Genomic DNA, 18,529 nt, shown 5'->3' on the forward strand with positions numbered 1-18,529 from the left:
TCAGCCTTTACGCGAACAGTCATAACTTGAGAATGGCGCGCCGGAATTATAAACTTTTTGGCACAAAGGTAGCCAGCTTAACACACTGTGCAATGAACTAGCATGTTTGCCATTTGATGATCGGGAATCAAGATACAGTAAAAATACAACGAAAACAAAAGAATTGGTGATCTTTTTCTGCAATGCTTGAAATGAAATAAAGCATTTTTACATAAAAACTTACCAATCGTCTTTATTGATCCTAGTTCATTGCACAGGTCAGCAATAAACGAACGAGCATACAAAGTTTCATTGGAAAATATTGGTTCGTCATGAAGTTACAACTGTTCGCGTAACAAAAAAGTGCAAAAAATCAAGTTTTGAGAAAAACGTGTTTAAAGTTTTCCAATGCTTGTACAAACAGGATGATGATGCCCTACACAGTTAAAATCCACCAGGCTCAAAGGTAGGGCCCTCGTTAGATGCCATGAGCTCTTTTTGGGGGGGGCTTTTGTTGCTGCCCGTCTTTTCTTCCGGCGTTTTGCTCCGCCAGTCGACTGACGCTGGGCTTTCTTTACACGGTATTGGTCCCTAGTGTAGCATGCTGCGATAGTGCGGTATAGCCAGGTTCGATGCCTGCTTCTCTCAAAATAGCTGCTGCCCTTCTGTTGGCATTATAAAAATTACAAACTACGCAGCATTAACACCAGTGGCATGAAGCCCGCGCAAAGTAAACAACCAGAGACGCTCGTAGCCAGGGTTGCCGTTGGGTAGATTCGAAAAGGAGCCAGAATTCAAGCTAAAAGTAGCCAAAGTAGCCACGTCTTTTCATCTTATCGCCAAACTTGTAGCCAAATGGCAGAAAAGCGGTATTATGAAAAGAGTTTTTATCATTGAATATTATATAATACCATTTTGTGTCAGCAATAAAATAGCATACGAGCACAGTTATTTTCTCCCCATGCTTGGTCTTCAAGCTGTAAGCAAGTTGCAAATAAATGAACATATAAGTTCCGTGCACCTGTATACATTCTATATAGAATAGATATAGTAATTGCCAGAGAGAGAGTAAGGTTGGAACATTGCAGCCAACCAGTCAGTAGGAATACTAATGGTAGAAGAAGGTCGTGCTTGAAGTCGCAGACTTCAAGCACGACCAGCTTCAAGCAGTGATATCCGCTTGAAGATGACCGGTCCAGCTTCATTTTGTAGCGGATCTCTGTGTCTGTCAAGTTCACCCGAAAACACGCGCCGTGCATCAGCACTACAAAACAGACTCGTAGCGTCAGCGTCGATGGCGGGCAGCGTGAACAGCGTGCTAGCCACGCGTATGCCAACATGCGCGCAATTTCGTCAGTTTTGATCTTAGACAAAAGGCGTACCTAATTTCATCTTTAATTTGTAAGTTATATTTCCGATTTCTTAATTTTTATTTAAATTAATAAAACCACCGAATTATTCGTCAATCCTCCATAGCGGGTGTGAGACACTGACTAGGCGAACAAGAACTTCATCACTCCGTCTCGGCAGGCGCACCGCGCGTTGCGTTCAGGTGCCTCGATGAGCACCATACTCATGGCGGGGCTAGGAGACGCGTATACACCGGCTGACGCGTCAGAAAACCTTGGAAACAAAGGGTAGTCGTCAGGCTTGCTCGGTATTTTATCTGCAGATAATGAGAAAAAATGGCGACTGAATGCTTTAACATAGAGGTTCAAAGTAGCCAGAAAGTAGCCATGGCGCCAACCTGAAATTTTTGTCGCCAGACTGGGTCGTAAAGTAGCCAATTTGGCGCAAAGTAGCCACCAACGGCAACCCTGCTCGTAGCTTCACGCGTCCCTCTTACGGATATTTAAAGCAACGTTTGAAAAAAAGAAAGCCTTACAAGTTGTCTTTAAATAAGCTTGTACTTATCAAATCAAAACATAACAGAAAAAGTACAACATTTGCCGCTGATGTTGGCTAACTTATCAGTTTCTGTTACGACACACGCTAGTTTCGGTTTCGCAACCATTCATCACATCTTCGAAAATTGGCTTTAGAACTAAATTAAATAAACACATAATTTTTTTGATAAAATATTGTTAAATTTTTGAGGATTTTTGGAATTTAAAAATTTTAAAATGTGTTTTTTGGAAAAAAAAAACTGCGTTTTCAAAGGTGGTGACAGAAGGTAAAAAACTTGCCCGAAAGGCTTATCGCCAGCGGCATCACGGCATGGCCGCTTCCGCGCTTTTCTTTTTCCCGCGTATGGATGCTTCGTGGTACGTGCGCTGTGCTGAAAGAATATTCGCTAAAGTGAAGTAAGTACTTTATTTCTCCCATTTCTTTATCATTGTTATCACGTCGCATGGATCTCGCGAACGACTGTCACTTGCGGCTGACGTGCCAGTGTCGTAGACCTTTTATTTCTTACCGAGAGACACAGCGAAAGTTGTGAACTCTGATGAGACGATTGAAACAACCCGCCATTGTTTACCCCCGATCGCTGCCATAGTTTATTTCTTTGGTAACTGTGCCTCTATCGTTGCGAAGCTATTGCCGCTGAAGAGCCCACTCGCGCAAAGTTTCATATGATCAATGCATAGGCAATCGGTTTTTCGCTGGCAGTGTATTAGCTTGTTTATTTACACTGGTGCTAGCGTCTTGAAAAAGAGTAGCAGTGCTGGCTGTTTTTTGTTCACATAGCTAGAACAAGAAAAAAAAAAAGAGAGAGAGAGAAACAAGTGTAAATTAGTGAAGCATCTACCAATTCGCGTGTCTGGGGGATGGGCGGGGGTTGGGTTGGTTGGTTGGTACCTATATAGCTTCCGTCTTTACAGAGTGTTCGGAGCCGCTAGGAGTGCGGGTTTTTTTGTCGGACGTTTCGAACGCTAAACATCGCAATAGGAAATACTTTTGCCACTTTTGTGTCCAGTCAAAGTAGGTACACTTTTCAGCTCGATTTCGTAAATTTGGTATCCGCCGCTGGCTGGAAAGTCTGTGTTAATATCTATCACGTGTTGATAGCTTTGGTTATGGGCCTTTTAAACGTGAACAATGCACTGCAGCGCTAGTGCATTGTTCGTGACCGCCGCTGTAGCTCAGTGGTAGAGCATCGGACGCGTTATTCGAAGGTCGCAGGTTCTGTCCCAGCCGGCGGCAAGTTATCTTTTCGTCCACTTTACCTTCTTCACGTTTATATCCTAATTACTTCAAATCACATGCCCTATACTTTCCGTGGCATTATTGTCTGTTAGTTCTCAATAATATGTTGTGTAACAATGAAAAACGAGCCCTTAAAAGTATTCTTCTTTCCTATATATATATATATATATATATACCGTAAGCATTTGCACAGAGGCGTCGCACATTGATAGAAATAAAAAAAAAGCAAGCAGTTTCTGGGTAAGCGTTTCTTCAGAATATTTAGTAAAATAAAAAGAAGTGTGACTTTCAAAACGAATGTTCCATATATAACTTATTCATACAATGTGTTTCGAACAGCTATTACCGACATCTTCATTCACGTAATCCCATTGAGAACAAAAGCTCACATCACCGCAGCATTTACACATATGTATACCAGTGGTGTAAGAAACACATGTCAACAGGAGCTTCGTTGTCCTTGTTTTTTTTTTTCGTACCTTAGTACTTGCACTAGTATATCTGAACTAACCCATGTAAATGTTTTGCTACGGTTTGTTATTGGGAAATGAGCTCAAATAAATTTGGCCATGTCTGTGCAGTAGTTAAGCTTTCTGAAAATCACATTCTCTGCAAACTTCCTCACCTCCACGAAACAACCTATAACAATGTGCTGTATAATATATAATGCAGTAATTACTGCTTACCTCACACAGGATCATTCAAACATCTTTTTTGTTTAAAGCGCTAGTGTCTTTAATAAACAGTAACGAATCACCGTGATGTTTCACTAATTTAGACTGTGTAAATTGTGTTACGAGATTTTTCCACGTTGTGCAACAACCTACTGTAAACTGCTTTTAGAAGGAAAAGAAATTATCTCCATTGCTACAGTTGTGGCGTATTTCATTTATAGGAAGGACTTAGGGTACAGGTGAAAACGTAGGATTTTTCTGCTTCTTGATTCTGTTAAGTCTAAGTAAGTTCTACATTTATCATATATGATGCGTCACACAGTAAGGGATTAAGAACAGCGTGCCACTATGGCATTTCATTACTCTTATATCGCCCCAGAATTCTCACAAGGTCCCATTGCAAATTTTAGTTAGTCACAGGAAATTGTAAGGTGCTGCCTGCAGATTGCTTAACTGAAGTAATCGTTCAAATTGGTCTGTTATAGGAGATGTTAGGAGAAACTGAATTGGTTCGTTGCCATGCCTTTAGGAGGTGAGCTTTACTGCCAGAGCGGACGTCCGCCCTGTTTTCTGCAGCTAGCGTCAGCATAGCTGTCGTTCATTTTCTCAAATGCTGAAGAAGAGAGGGAGCACATCTAGTCGACATGTCGAGCCCTCAACGTCTTTTTTCTGCTCTTTCCATTCCTCTTCTCGGCATACTTGCAGTAGCGGCATTGCACACTCGACGTTGCATGACCGTTCTCTCCTTGCATGTGCACGTGACTTCAAACTGGCCGTGGATGTTCAAAACGTGTGCCATGTTACGTAGACATGCGTGTTTAATTGCTACCGCGTGATCTATGCACCACAGTTGTTTGTCTGCAATGCCCAAACCTGTCGAGGATCCCTTTAAACCCCATCACATACTGGCATGTGGTTGTGCAGTTGTGTACTAATGACAAGTTAATTTTGACAGCATCTCGCATGTTTTTAGATACTTGTTTCGTCTCAGGTCCTATTCTGCTGGCTCTTCCTGGTTGGGACCCTGCTTCTGATCATCTACCTTGGCAAGATTGGTGTGTTGATTTGTGCTGTTGAACTGAGAAGGTTGAGAAGTTGGTTGCGTATAATATCGTAACATCTTGCGGGGACATTGATCCTGTTAGCCATAATAAGTAGTGCAAGTAATTCAACAAACCCCTGTGCCTGAAGAAGCGGTTGATACATACCATTCCTCTGCAGCACCCATTGCCAAGAAGGGAGCCACAGCCAACATGGTACGCAGCCGTAAATCTACCAAACAGGTCAACATCGGGCCACTCCTCGTGCGAACGGCGAACGCATCGGCTGACCCATTGCAGGCGGCAATCACCGAGCCAGCTGTCTACGTACGGGATGGCCTCAGGGTACGTGCCTAGTTGCATTTTGGATTACCTTCACACACTGTCTTGCGTATCACGAACTGCCATTACTGAAGGGAAGGCTGACATTTCTTTCCCGCAGTGCATTCTTACATTGCAGGAAAGAATGAACATTAACAGTATGAAATTCCTTTTTCATATAGTATCCCATGGCATTTACAAAACAAAGATAGCAGAAGTTTTCATCCTAGACGCATCACATTCGCAGACAAAGCACAGTATGTACATAAAGCCTTTAAGTATAACACAAAATCCTTTTAAAATTTGTTTATTGTATCGGCTGTTTACATGTGGAAGAGGTTACCGAATGACGCTGTACTGTGTAACAGTGTTAAAGCTTTCAAGAGTGCATTGTTGAGTTAAATGGCCTTTACTACTCATTGCTGCTTTCGAATGTTGAACTGAGCAGTGATATGTCCAAATGCACTCGCTTGCTCACCTGTACTGTTGCTGTTGATGAGTTGTGTTGTAATGTGTATATTGAATGCAGGAATTTCGTTTGCCTTTATTTTTTTTTTACTTTCTCTGTTTCTTTTTTTGTGTGTGTGAGGTTTTCTTCCCCGCTTGTATTGATTTTAAAAATCCTGTACTTATGTGCATTTGAGCAACTCCTGTTTTGGCATGTATGCCAAAACAGGAGTTGCATAAAAAAAAAAATTTGAACCGTTGCTTGGCAGTGTTCTCGATTTTAATATTAATGTCTTAAAGGGACCGACAACCAATATTTATGGTACCTGTTTTCTTTAGCGCAACGGAAAGCTTACCGATCAGTGTCTAATCACAGAATGGTAGTGCGGGAAACACTGTGTAACATTTATAATCACATGTTTCTCTCTGTGGTGACTATGGAGCCGTATACACACAACACATGCTGCAAACAGTGGACGATGAGTGCAGGAGCAGTTCGTGTCTGTGCGCGGCGGTTTTCTGCACATGTGTGCACTCTGCGTGCATGTGCCGCAGCTCAGTCATGTTCCACTAGTCGCCGCAAAGGCAGTGCCACTTGTCAGCGTGCAACATTTTTTTACCTCGTAAGCAGCTCAGAATAGAGCGGGGATGGATAATAATATACATACTCTAATTTTGAGCAATAATTTCGGTGCGCATGAAAGCATCAGACTATATACAGCAAAGTGAACAACTCCATAATCCAGTTTCAAGGCTTTTTCACTATGCTGCGCAACATACCGGTTTTTGTTACCTTTAAACGTGATTTAAAAATATAAATCCTACTCAGATAGCAAAAAAGAAGCTTGCAATTTGTCACTGTAATTCATGGTATTTTCATTTTTACCAGGATCTAGTCACACATCTTGGCCAGTTGTTGGTCCCTTTAAAGAGACTCAAGTAAAAAGTGCTAAGTCAGTCTAGACTAGTAAAATTAAATAATTGTTCTAAACTTTAGTTGTGGCTTTTGAATGCAGGAAAATTATAATTTAGCGAAGAAATCTAAGGTTAAACTTCCTGTTCATAGCATTTTTGGCCTGTCAATGTGACTTGACATCATTGAAACATCTTTTTCTGTATGTGCTGTTCTGCTGCAGAAGAAGTTGGTAGCGCTTCCCAGGTTGAATGTTTAGTTTGTTTAGAGTACAACATAATCCCCCCTTGTTCATCACGATCATTCTGAACCTATTTTTATCTCCACTACAAGACGATGGCCACTCCCAATGGTCTCCAGTTTACCCTATCTTGTGTGAGCTGATTTCATTTCATTCCTGCAAACTTCCTAATTTCATCACTCCACCTAGCTTTCTGCCTTCCTTGACTGCGTTCCCCATCTCTTGGTAACCATTCTGTTGCTCTTACTGTCCATCGGTTGTCAGTTATACGCATTATGTGGCCAGGCCAGAGCCATTTCTTTTGCTTGATGCCAACTAGAATATTTACAACCCCTGTTTATTGCCTGACCCGTTCTGCTGTTTCCAGTCTCTTAAAGGGACCGACAACTGATTTTTCTCGACCCAGCTTTTTACGGCGCGACAGGAAGCTTACCCTTTGTAGCGTTTGTAGCTGCAGTGGTTTATCCTAAAAGCACGTAGTTATTTTATAAGCAGTATTTTTCGATCTGAAAGGCTCCAAACACGCATGAAGGCTTGCTCCAGCAACACTGAGAAAAGATAGCAATGGCGCTAGCCCTTGTGAAAGCTGTCGTTGTTCTGGTTTCGCAGGAGTTACTGTAGCTATGCTTAACCACCTTTATTTTGAGCTTTCCAGCCATTTTTGAAAATAGCAAGCTGTTACAATGAGATGATGTGGCTTTATACACTTTCTCGGTATTTGTACAGCGTTGTGCACGCCTGCGACCAAGGTTGCCTGCGCCTGTGTCATGGATGGCTTTTCGCGGCATGGGATCATTACGCCAAGCGAAAGCAGCGCCACTTTGTTGCATACAACTAAAGCAGGCCTATATGTACATTTTTATGGAGTAATATCTTTTAATATAAAGAAATGAACAATATTTCAGTACTAACAGAAAAGTCATCGAACGCATACACCAATCAATGGTCACGTGACCGGCTTCATCCGACCGTGTATGATTTTGCCACCAGAGGCACCGAAGGTCATTTTTCGCGACTTTCAATGAAGAAATAAAAATATAAATCCGCCTCTCACGAGATAAACAGGGTTGGTTTGAGTCAATGCGACGGACAATCTTTCCATCAGTGCAGTCATCTCATTTCATGTCCTGGGCAGTTGTCGGTCCCTTTAATGCTTTTCCGTTCCTGTAAATGCTCAGTTGTCCTGGACATTTTCCTGTGTTTCTATGTTATCATACAAATTTTAGCCTTGATCTTAGAACTGGCAGTATGCAACAGTTGTACACTTTTTCATTTTAGGGACTGTGGCAGATCGCCTGTCATGATTTGCGAGTGCCTACTGTATGAGCTCCGGCCCATCCTTACCCTTTAGTGAATTTCCTTTTCGTTAGTAGGCTCCCTGATTAATAGTTGACCTGGGTATGCTGCTTCTATACTTCCTGTGTTTGAAGCCCTCATTTCTTGAGTTTCATCGCCATTATTGCCGAAGCACACTATGTCATCTGCATATCTTGCATCGTTGAGATATACGCCATTAACCTTATTCCCATTTCTTCCCAGTGTAGTTGTTTTAATACTTCTTCTAAGCATGCAGGGACCCCAAACAGCATGCAGGGACCCCGTACCCAAACAGCACTAGAGAGATCACATCTCCTTGTGTGGCCCCTTTCTCCTCCTTTGTTCACAACTAATCAGACCAAAGGAGATGCTGTCAGTACTTGTGACATCACGGATAGGGAATGTGACATGTCTCATACTTTGGTTTCTTTTCTGCCTTATAGTTTGAATGGCAAAGAGCAGTAACAGAAATGTAATGATGTGTAATCACCACCTTGAGTTTATAGGTGTCTGGAGGTATTCAAGCACACACATACACAAAAAAAGAATGCTTACTACTTCTGCTACACTGGGCAAAATCAAGGCTATGTCACATGTGTTCAAACAGTTTTAATGTGATAGTGCTAAAGAACCCATGTCACTTAAAGGGGCCCTGCAACACTTTTTCAGTATGGTCAAAAAATGCTGCCAATCGGTAGTCAAGGCTCCTGAGAACATGCGAGCTAAACATTACAGCGCAGCACGCGGCCTAGAATTTACAATTAGTTGTCAAAGTCAGCTAAAATTCGCTCCCTCTTCTCTCTACAAATGATGCCATATACTCAAACAGCCGCACCATATACCCAAATTCACGGCCATTAACTGATTTGAGCATCATAAGCTGCATAGTTACTGCACCCGCCGCGGGAGGCCACCACATGCCCACGCGCGCGATCTCTCTGAAGTTTAGCCCCGCGCTCAAAGAGAAAGAAAAAGTGCTCATGGTCATCACATGAGTGACGTAACTTCTTTGCCCCGTGCCATCCCTCCCTGCTTAGCTTCCAGCATGTTCTTAGGAACAAGAGAAGAGAGAAAGCAATTACAGCAAGCGACAAATCTCCGTAACTCCGCACGTACTTGACGGATTCCAAAAACTTTTGCGGCGGACGATTTGTGAGGCAATATACTCCTTTAGTGAAGTCATTTGATGGTTACTTGGCAAAGTGCTGCAGGGCCCCTTTAATACTGTACTGTTGGCGTCGGTGGCATTGTCTGTGAGAGAAAAATTACGATGGATGCAAATAATAAGGATCAAGAGTTGAAGCCCAGATCAAACTCAGGCACTCTTTGTGGCAGTCAGGTGTTCTACAACAAAGCTTCACCAGCACTGGAAAGTGCTTCACAAAAAAATCCTATACAGTCAACATGTAGTTCAAGGAGTCATGTGAAGACATGTAATAGTGCGTAGCAGAAGCATAGGATCACACCAGGCGTTTGTTTTTTACTGACAACCCACCAACTGCTCCGAGTGCACGTGCGAACCAATGCTGACAGGTGTTAAGATATTGAGCTGCTGCCGAGATAATAGAGCAAGGGAAATTTGCGAAGCATACCACATTAGGAAGAAGGGAAATGAATGTGTCAGTGAGTCATCGGTGTTCTTACATAGCACAGAGATGAGATTCATTGATGAGCGTTGTTAAGGATGATGTCCTATGGTTGCCAAGATTTTTGTGATACCTTTCTGAAAAGCGCATGCTCGGTGATGATTTCTGTGAAGTGTACTTATAGGAGGAATGCGTGAAATAAAGGTCAATTGCAAGCCTGTGCCTGCGTGTGTGTATGGTTACGTGTGTGTCAGGTTATTCCTTTTGTATTTCGAAACTGTACTTGCAGTAGGCATTCTAGAAGAGTTTAGAACGGCCAACGCTACGTGCACAGCCATTCTCTTCCTAGCAGCATGGTTGAGGTTTCCATCGAGAAGCGAAGCGTCGTGCAATTGGGCTATCACATTCCACACTTGAAGGCGAAGCTGAAGCGTCCTCCTGGTTTTGTCTGAAGTTGAAGTTGATTTCTTTACCACACAAAGTACAAAAAAAAATTCCACATGAGATGTGGTTGGGAAGGTGCGAGAAAAGCAACATACGTGTAGCTTTACTGGCTGCAGCTCCCAGTGCCCAGCAGTGGACACTTCAGCAGAAGTAAATAAAACATGCACACAAAGACTGTGCTTTTACTTACCCAAGTGAAATCTACGATGTCACTACTTTCAAGATTCAATATGTTTCTCTGAATGTTTGAGCCTCTGCTTAACGAGACTGTACTTTGTGTGTCGACTGCAGGTACGAGTGAGCTGCGTCCGTGCCACGGCCGCTCCCAACGACCTTCGGGAGTGGGCCTTTGACCTGGTGTCGCAGAACATGCGTGAACTCTACGAGTCCAGTCAGTGGGGCTGGAGCGAGAACGCCAAGCGCAAAGAGCTGGGCCACAGGGACGCCTGGTACCTGGTGGCACGCCTGGAAGAAGACGACTCGCCCGTTGGATTCATCCACTTTCGGTGAGCTCCGGCACTGTGCTCAGACTTTCAGGAGCAAATAAAATAGTCTCGCTAGACAACACTGGCGGCAGGCGTTGATTGGCTTAACCCATGGTGGGCGTTTTGAAAGGAACGACACCTAACTGAAATTTCATCAGCTTTGAAGGAGCACCCGACACATCATTTCAAAGGTCTGGAAACTCTACCACATTTTCCTGCCGCATAAGTGAACAGCACTTAGCTAATATGGGAGATATTGGTTAGCTTTAGGCTTCTGCGAATAGTAAATTTTAGGTTCTAAGTGAATAGTGATTTGGCTGAATAATTTCGAACCGAATTCAAATAGTATATGTCGCATACAGTAGAACATTGCTGTTACATTTTTGAAGGGACCGTAGGAAATAAACGTAAGAGACGGGAAACGCAAGAGCCGAAAAACAGGAAAAATGACAAAGTATTTACTAGTGCTACAGAATTTTATTTCAATGCTTACGAGCAGCACGAAAATTGGCGCACTCAGCCACGATCTTGTCAACGGATAGAAACGCGGAGCTCGGGATGGCGTCGTCCACAGAAATGTAATCAACGTCTGTGATTTTTTTTAACACCAACAGCTGTAGGCATGAAAGAACTAAGCACACGCAATGACGACCGTGCGAGCTCCAACCAGCTCGAACTCCTCCCGTCTTCCGACAAATAACGATGATGATGAGTCTACACCAACGCGATGGCAGAAGTGAATGCCAATCTCGAAGGCCTTGCTTTCGCGAGCAGTTACGTCGCAGACGCCATGTTTGTGCAATACAAATCTCAAAGGCTATGCTTTTGTCAATAGTAAATGCCAATCTCGAAGGCCTTGCTTTCGCAAGCATTTACGTCATAGACGCCATCTTTGCAATACGAATCTCGAAGGCAATGCTTTTGTTTGCATCAATCGAAAGATCCTGTTGCTTGCGCCTCTCATGCGGCTAATGTTACGGTCAAACCACTCCAAGCTGCGTGAAAATGCACCATGGCCGCTCTCTTCGGTAGTCACTCGGTCGGCTCCGAGCGCACTTCGCGACGTATCATACGGGAACGGTCCGACAGTTACGACGTAACAGCGGGGTTGCCGGGACCGGCGGGAAACGACGTAACAGCCAGGAAAACGCAGCAGTGAGGAACGTAACAGCTGGGTTCTACTGTATTACAGTAAAAGCTCGTTAATTTGGATTTCTAGGGACCGGAAAAAATGTCCGAATTAACCGAATGTCCGAATTATCGAATGGTCGAAATAAGCACAATAAATGCAAGAGTTTTTTCAACATACCTTTACTTTACAAGGTAATCGCAGATGCGTCTGTTTTCGAGCAGAAATTCGCGCGGACACAATTTTTCTGAGCCCTTCAAGGTGCTTAGCAGCTCGCATGCTGTTTCCAGTGCCAAAACAAAATTCTTTAAGGACGAAGAGGGCCTCCGCGGCTTCCTTCACAGTATGAGGGGGCCTGTGTGGCTCATAGTGTGGCTGCTCCTCTCAGGATCTTCGTTCTCGGATTCGTCGCCATACATCACTTCCTTGACGATTTGCTCATCAGTCAGAGAGCCGGCAGTGGCAACGCCATCAATGCCGATATAATCATTGAGTGTCATTGCATCAGGCATAACACTTCCGAAATCCTGCCCGTCGTCGGCACCGTCGTTCAGCGACACTTCGGCCACTGCGGCATCGTTGGAGTCGGGTACAACAAAGCCACTGTGCCTGAAACAGTTGGCAGTGGCGTGCACAGGCGTGCTCTGCCACACATACGCGAAGAATTCTAACTGCGCTCAGGAGACTCATGTCGTATTGTTTGCCGACTTCATTTCACAGGAGCTACTTCTTGTCGGGAGAGCCCATTTTTCAGGGCAGGCAAAATTTCTAGTTTGGTGGTGAAGTCCTTGGCCTCATACTTGGGCCGCTTCGCCGGCGTTGCCATCGGCGGAGAGTGCGTTCACACGAGAAGTCAGCACAAAAGTACCAGCAACGATCAAGCTAAAGGAGCCGTACTGAATCGTTCCTCGATAAAACGGCATTCAACGATGCAGCACACCAACGGACGGGAACAAAGCAACAAAAATGACACCGCGCCATACCCACACGTTATCACACGCGAAGAAAAGGCATTCAACCAGTCTCAAGTCAAGCCAAGCCGATAATTGATGTCCATGGCGATGCAGCGTTTGAGCTTCACTTTTGTTCCGAATGGTTCTTTTTTCGTTTTCGAGCCTCGCCAGCGGCCCGAAAGTCGCCGAATTATCCGATTTGCGGTCAAATCTGTCCGAAATAACGAGCGCCCAGTCTCATAGAGTGATGCATATATTTACAGGGACCAGATGACGTGTCCGAATTAACCGATTTTCCGAATTAACGAGCTTTTACTGTATAAAGAAAAATGAGCATATAACCTGCACAATATATTTTTTTTAATGGCATGTGCAAATGTCATTCTTTTTGGTTCAGAGGAAATGGAAGCAACTTTAAATAATAATAATAATAACTTCTTTATTTCCATCAGCGATGGAGGAGACTGTAGCAGGATTTTACTTTCAGTAGAATGCAAGTGATAACCCGTAAAATATGTTACATTTTAAAATTTGCTATACTTAGAGCATGTAAGCCGGTATGACAAGCTTTTAAACTTAAAAAATGATGAATCGATGTGAGGGTAATATATGTGCATTTAACCTTGAAGTGGGGCTTTGTGGCAGTGCAGATATACCCTGGAAAGGTGTAGTCACGGCATAGCACCCCTCCACTGCAGTGAAACCACCTTTACAGGGGGGTTACATGATGACTAATACATACTATACACCTATTCGTTCATTTCGAATACTTCGAAATTTCCAATAATTTAAATTCACATCGAAGCGAATTCGAATACTGTAATATTCGTTTGAGTATTCGAAGTGCTCCAATATTCGCACAAGCCTAATACATACTATACAGTGGATGGATTTCATTTGCAAGATTAGGGTCTGCTGTACTCGCAGCTGTCGTTGATAGGAATGTTGTTAGCCTTTCAGAATTGTACAAGATCATTACGCACTGTGTTCTTAAAGGGGCCCTCCAACACTATTCGAGCCTTCCTTTTTTACTCATGGGTTGCGTAGACATAAGGATGGAAAGATGAATGCTGCAAGAATGGCAGCGATAGAGGCACACAGTCCATAGTTGTACAGCCTAGAAAGTTCAACATACAAAAAAAAAGCCTACCCTCAACTGGATCTTTGCGGGGTCACATGACCACATTTCACTCGCCAGCGATGGTGAAAGGCGCCACCAATGGAATGAGCTGAAAGCTCCTGCGTAGGGGAAGCTTGCACACCATTGTTGCTTGTTGCTGTCCAACATATTGTTGATGCCGTTGCCATGGTAACAAATGTGATGCGTGACACCTGACTTGTCAGAATTTGGGCGAGCGCTACTGTTTCGAAGCGAGGCTTTGTCCGCTGTTCCTTACGAAGACTTTCACTCCCTTCTCCCATTCTGAGAAGGGAATTTGTGGAATGACTAGGGCGGTGAAGCACGTTTGCCCCTACTGGTCGAGCATACCGGGACTGCACAAAGTTGTTTCGCGGGTTGTTCGGTAAGCCGGCCGAAGCACCGCAAAGGTGCAGCGACATGAATTCAATGAACGAGATTACTTGCACCGCTTTAATAACAATCAAGAGTGTACCGCACGTGCGGAATGAGGCAGCTCGCAAACGTACAGAAGCAACAGGAGGGAAGGGAGAGGAGCCTTTCGTAAGGACACCCAATCTGCGCAAACAAACATGCCAGAGGTGAAATGGCAGCCAGTGCCTCTGTTGTGCTTTGCAGTTGTAGTGATCTTTTTTCTTGCTATGACATCCATTTGGGGTTCAATGAAAAAGCACGGAAAGAAAAAACGAAACCCAATACTAATCTGAGTTTTGATTCAACACCACGATCACTACTAACGTTACATTTATCCAATCGTAGGCTTGCGCTCTTATCGATCATTTCTGCCTGCAATAGTCCTGGCGAGTTCCACTATGCACCGATGCGGTCTGCAGCGATTTCGTGACCGTATTGCATGATTAAATTACTGAATTGTTTGATATTGATTGGAAAAGGTATCCTGACATGCTCTTACTGGCTTACAAGAATACTGCGCCAATCGCGGAAACGTAGCATCCATGTTTCTTTAATACTTGGTGCTAGTTAGCTGAAACACCCTGTACAGAATGAAAAGGGGTAAGTGGGAGTCCCAGGCATAGTGTGCGGCTTGCAAACTGAGTGTAAACAGAGCACCTGAAAACAGCTACCACTAATTAAGTCTGCACATTACGGTTTGAACACCCCACCTTTTCTTTGCATATATTTCGTGTCAATTTCAATAGATCACATTTCTTAGTGTGCTGTTTGTCCCGTTTTTGCCGTGTGTCTGCTTTCCCTGCGCTGTTTTCATAAAGACGAATCTACACATCCTCGTCCAGTTTTCTATATTCGTTCATCACATTGCATCACAGGATTAGGTCCGTCCTCCATATGGTGAAAACTACAGTCTAGTATATATATAGTGGAAAGCTCGTGTTTTGTCATGTCTGCCTTCACCACTGTGCGTGCTTGTTTTATTTTTTGCGTTGCAGTTTTGACATGGATGGTGGCATGTCAGTGCTCTACTGCTACGAGCTGCAACTGGAGTCGCGGGTTCAGCGTCGAGGCCTGGGCTCACACCTGATGCGCCTCCTCGACCAGTTGGCGGCCCACTTCCGCATGTGCAAGACCGTCCTCACCGTCTTCAAGAGCAACACGGGTGCCCTGGCCTTCTACCAGAAGGCACTCGGCTATCGTACCGACGAGACAAGTCCGTCGGGAGACGCAGCCGACTATGTCATCCTGAGTCGTCGCACTGGGGTCCCTGCCAAGCGCTGACACATGTCGCTTGCCTGTCTCAATCATCCCTGTACTCCCTGTGTAGGCCTTCAGTGTTCAGGCTTGGACAGGAAAGCCCTCGACCACTGCATTGAGACAACTGAAACATCCCACTTGGTTGTCACGATATCTGTATTCTCAAGGTGAAGCAAATGGTGATTCGAGTTTGTGGGTGGCTTATCACTCAGGTCCCATAGAACTGCACACAAGTATACGCCAAACCATTCTTCGGATATTTGGCAAGAGATGCCCGGCTACTGCAAATGCCTCGCAGCAACCAACTTGTTAGATCCATGAATCGAAACACACCCATTGTGTAGTTTGCTTTTTGTTTAGCTCAGAATGTGTGTGGCATCCTGGTTCGTTTGTGCTCTCACCGATGCTTTTGAAACGTGAGGGTGCGGTTGGTTCATATGTGTTGTCGTCTGCTTTCATGTGATTGCTGGCTGTGAAGTGATCCAACTTGCGTTGTGTGACAAATATTTCTGCGATCATCCATCGTGGGAATCCAACTTATGACCACGACAGCATTTCCCCCCATCTGGTCGCCTTAAATCACATCCTCATTTACATTCCTGTCATTGCCACTGTACATGATCTCATCATCATGACCATTTGTTGTTGCTATGCCTTGAGGTGTCTAGTTTTGGAGTCAAAGCAAGCAAAGACTCCAACATTCTGTATAGGGCTCCATTTCTTACCGAGTGAGAAACTGCAGCATTTCGTTTCTGCAAGTCTGTTGAAAAAAGCATAGTCTTCTGGTGAATGAATTTGTTTTGTCATTGGAAACTGCGCTCTTCCTTAAACAATTTGTTGTGGCCATCATTGTTTGAGACACTTCAGTACAGGTCTAGCAAAGCTGTTGGTGCCCTAGAAGAGCTGCTGGAAAGCCCGTGCCTTTCAGCAACTCCATTTCTTTAACATCAGTTAAAAAGTGCTAGCACTGATTAGCTGAACAATAGTATTTGGTTACACAAATAAGCACAAGTGCAATTAGATAGATAGATAGATAGATACTGTTTATTTCATATTGTAGCATTAGCATCTCGCTGAAATGGAGACTGCATTGCACTGGCATAAAAATTGCAACATGTGGAATGACCTGTTCCAGTTTGCTATTTGAGAGCAAGAGTTTCAGACCACACACACTCATTTGTTTCAGCTGTAGTGACTATGCACGAGAAATGCACCACTCGTCAATTTCATGATGGGAGTTAATTGCCATGTTTGGCTCTCTTTTTAGTTGCTTTTCCATTTTCCAGCATTTTATGCTACAGCTACAACTATTATGTAAATACATTGTCTTCCACAAAGACAGCACAGTGCTTTTTTCGTTCATTGTCAATAAAAAGACATCTTTCCAAAAATGGGACACTGCACTTGTAAGCAACAACTGTTATCTGTGTACCATTCATGTACAGCTTTGAATGAAGTACCTTTCATATAATATGCATGTGTTTTGCCTGCTTTTGTTACTACTGTTGTCATGAGAAGTGTTGTAGGCGTTAACTGAAAAAAAAGTAACTAAATATGTTACTCATTACGCTAACAAAATAGGAACGTGTTACCGCCCCCCCCCCACTCCACAATGAAACTTGTTCCCGTAACAGAAAAAAATGTAACGCACGTTACTTGCGCCGTTGGTCCATGGTCAAAAATTTGAATCAGAGCGTCTTCGCTGCAGAACATACAGCAGCAGTGTTATAAAGCTCATATTTATATTTCGCATAATACTTTTAGCCTGAACAACGATGTTACATCAACTAATTTAATGAGAATGCTTTGCACAAATGTGCCTGACCCCAGCAATATTATAGTGGCCAAAGAAGTTGCCTGTAGAGTTACACGTGATGACGTCTAACTCTGCGGCACATGGTGAAGCCATTTATCTCAGTGTGACATTAAGCACAATATATTTGTTCATCTATGCTTACAAAGAAAATGTCACTCAACTCTCGGCAAATTTGCAGTAATTAAGGCAGTGTGCTTCTACTAACAAATAGATGCTCAATTATTGTAGCCATAAATAAATAAATAAGTGCTTAAAGGGCTTAGTTCCAGGGAAAAAAATGCGGGCAGTTTGCACTAAGCTGCGCAAACTGCGGACAGCGAAGCACTGACCCGTCGCCGCTCATACTCCCAGTCGACCGACACGTCTAGCTTCGAGATGCGCGACTCCCTCCTCGGGGGTACGCAGCCAGACTATGCACTATAGAGCGGAGGTTGCACGCGATGTCTCCGTCGGAGGGCCTGGCTTAGCTACTGCGCATGCACGGCTTGGCCAGGTGTTGCGGTATCTGGTCGCTAGATGACGTGATGCTTGCTTCCTCTTTCTTTTTTTTCTCTCTCTACTTCTCGCTCCTTCGTTGATGCTCTCTACGTCTCTCTCTTTCTGCATTTCATTCTAATCCTTTCTGTGCTATGCTTTACTCTCTCCCCTCTTCCTCCCGCTCACTTCCCTTTCCCATCCCCTAGCTACACTATACAAGGCTATGCTACGGCCTGCTAGCATGCCTGGATAGCCGAATGGTTAGCACGCTCGCCTTCGGATCGAGGGTACGTTGTTTTGAAATCCACCTCGTGAAGAATTTCTTTTCTTTCTTTCCGGCTGTCTGTCTGTTTCTCTCAACACGTTTGCATGTAGCCGCGCAGTGGCACATACCCGTTAAGATAATGGTAGTTTTCTGCGATCGACTCGCAAGGAACGATTTGCTAAACAGTTTTGCTGTTAAAATATTTGCACACATATAGTCTTTCCCCTTTAACCTGCATAATTGCCTCAAAAATTGTCAGGTCGAGCTCTGCGAAAGTGGCGCCTACAAGACAAAGGAGTTTTGTGTAAAACTTCGAGGATAATCGGAATAAAAAGTAACAAGTTACGTAACACCTCATGCTGCCGAGAAATGTTAATGTAAGTATGTTACCCGTTACGGTTCTGAAATGTTAACGAGCACGTTACTAAGTTAGCGAAAAAAGTAACGAGTTATCAGTAATGCCGTTACTTGTAACATGTTACTGCC

The 18,529-nt window shown here is 43.9% G+C and overlaps 1 protein-coding gene across 1 annotated transcript; it reads left to right on the forward strand.

Annotated features, from left to right (window-relative positions):
- The first annotated feature begins 2,197 nt into the window (after positions 1-2,197).
- LOC119383924 (N-alpha-acetyltransferase 40) lies at positions 2,198-17,022 on the forward strand. The gene is made up of 4 exons (XM_037652195.2): positions 2,198-2,282; positions 5,022-5,185; positions 10,401-10,615; positions 15,224-17,022. The coding sequence occupies exons 2-4, from the start codon at positions 5,054-5,056 to the stop codon at positions 15,507-15,509; spliced, it is 633 nt and encodes a 210-aa protein (XP_037508123.1). The 5' UTR covers positions 2,198-2,282; positions 5,022-5,053; the 3' UTR covers positions 15,510-17,022.
- Positions 17,023-18,529: the final 1,507 nt, after the last annotated feature.

Source organism: Rhipicephalus sanguineus, chromosome 2, assembly GCF_013339695.2.
Source record: "Rhipicephalus sanguineus isolate Rsan-2018 chromosome 2, BIME_Rsan_1.4, whole genome shotgun sequence".
In the NCBI taxonomy this organism is placed as follows: Eukaryota; Metazoa; Arthropoda; class Arachnida; order Ixodida; family Ixodidae; genus Rhipicephalus; species Rhipicephalus sanguineus.

Excerpts from the sequence above, each read along its gene's own strand:
- LOC119383924 (XM_037652195.2), top strand. The coding sequence starts at position 5,054 with ATGGTACGCAGCCGTAAATCTACCAAACAGGTCAACATCGGGCCACTC. Across the intron at positions 5,186-10,400 it reads ACGTACGGGATGGCCTCAGG|GTACGAGTGAGCTGCGTCCG; the intron begins GTACGTGCCTAG and ends TGTCGACTGCAG. Across the intron at positions 10,616-15,223 it reads GTTGGATTCATCCACTTTCG|TTTTGACATGGATGGTGGCA; the intron begins GTGAGCTCCGGC and ends TTTGCGTTGCAG.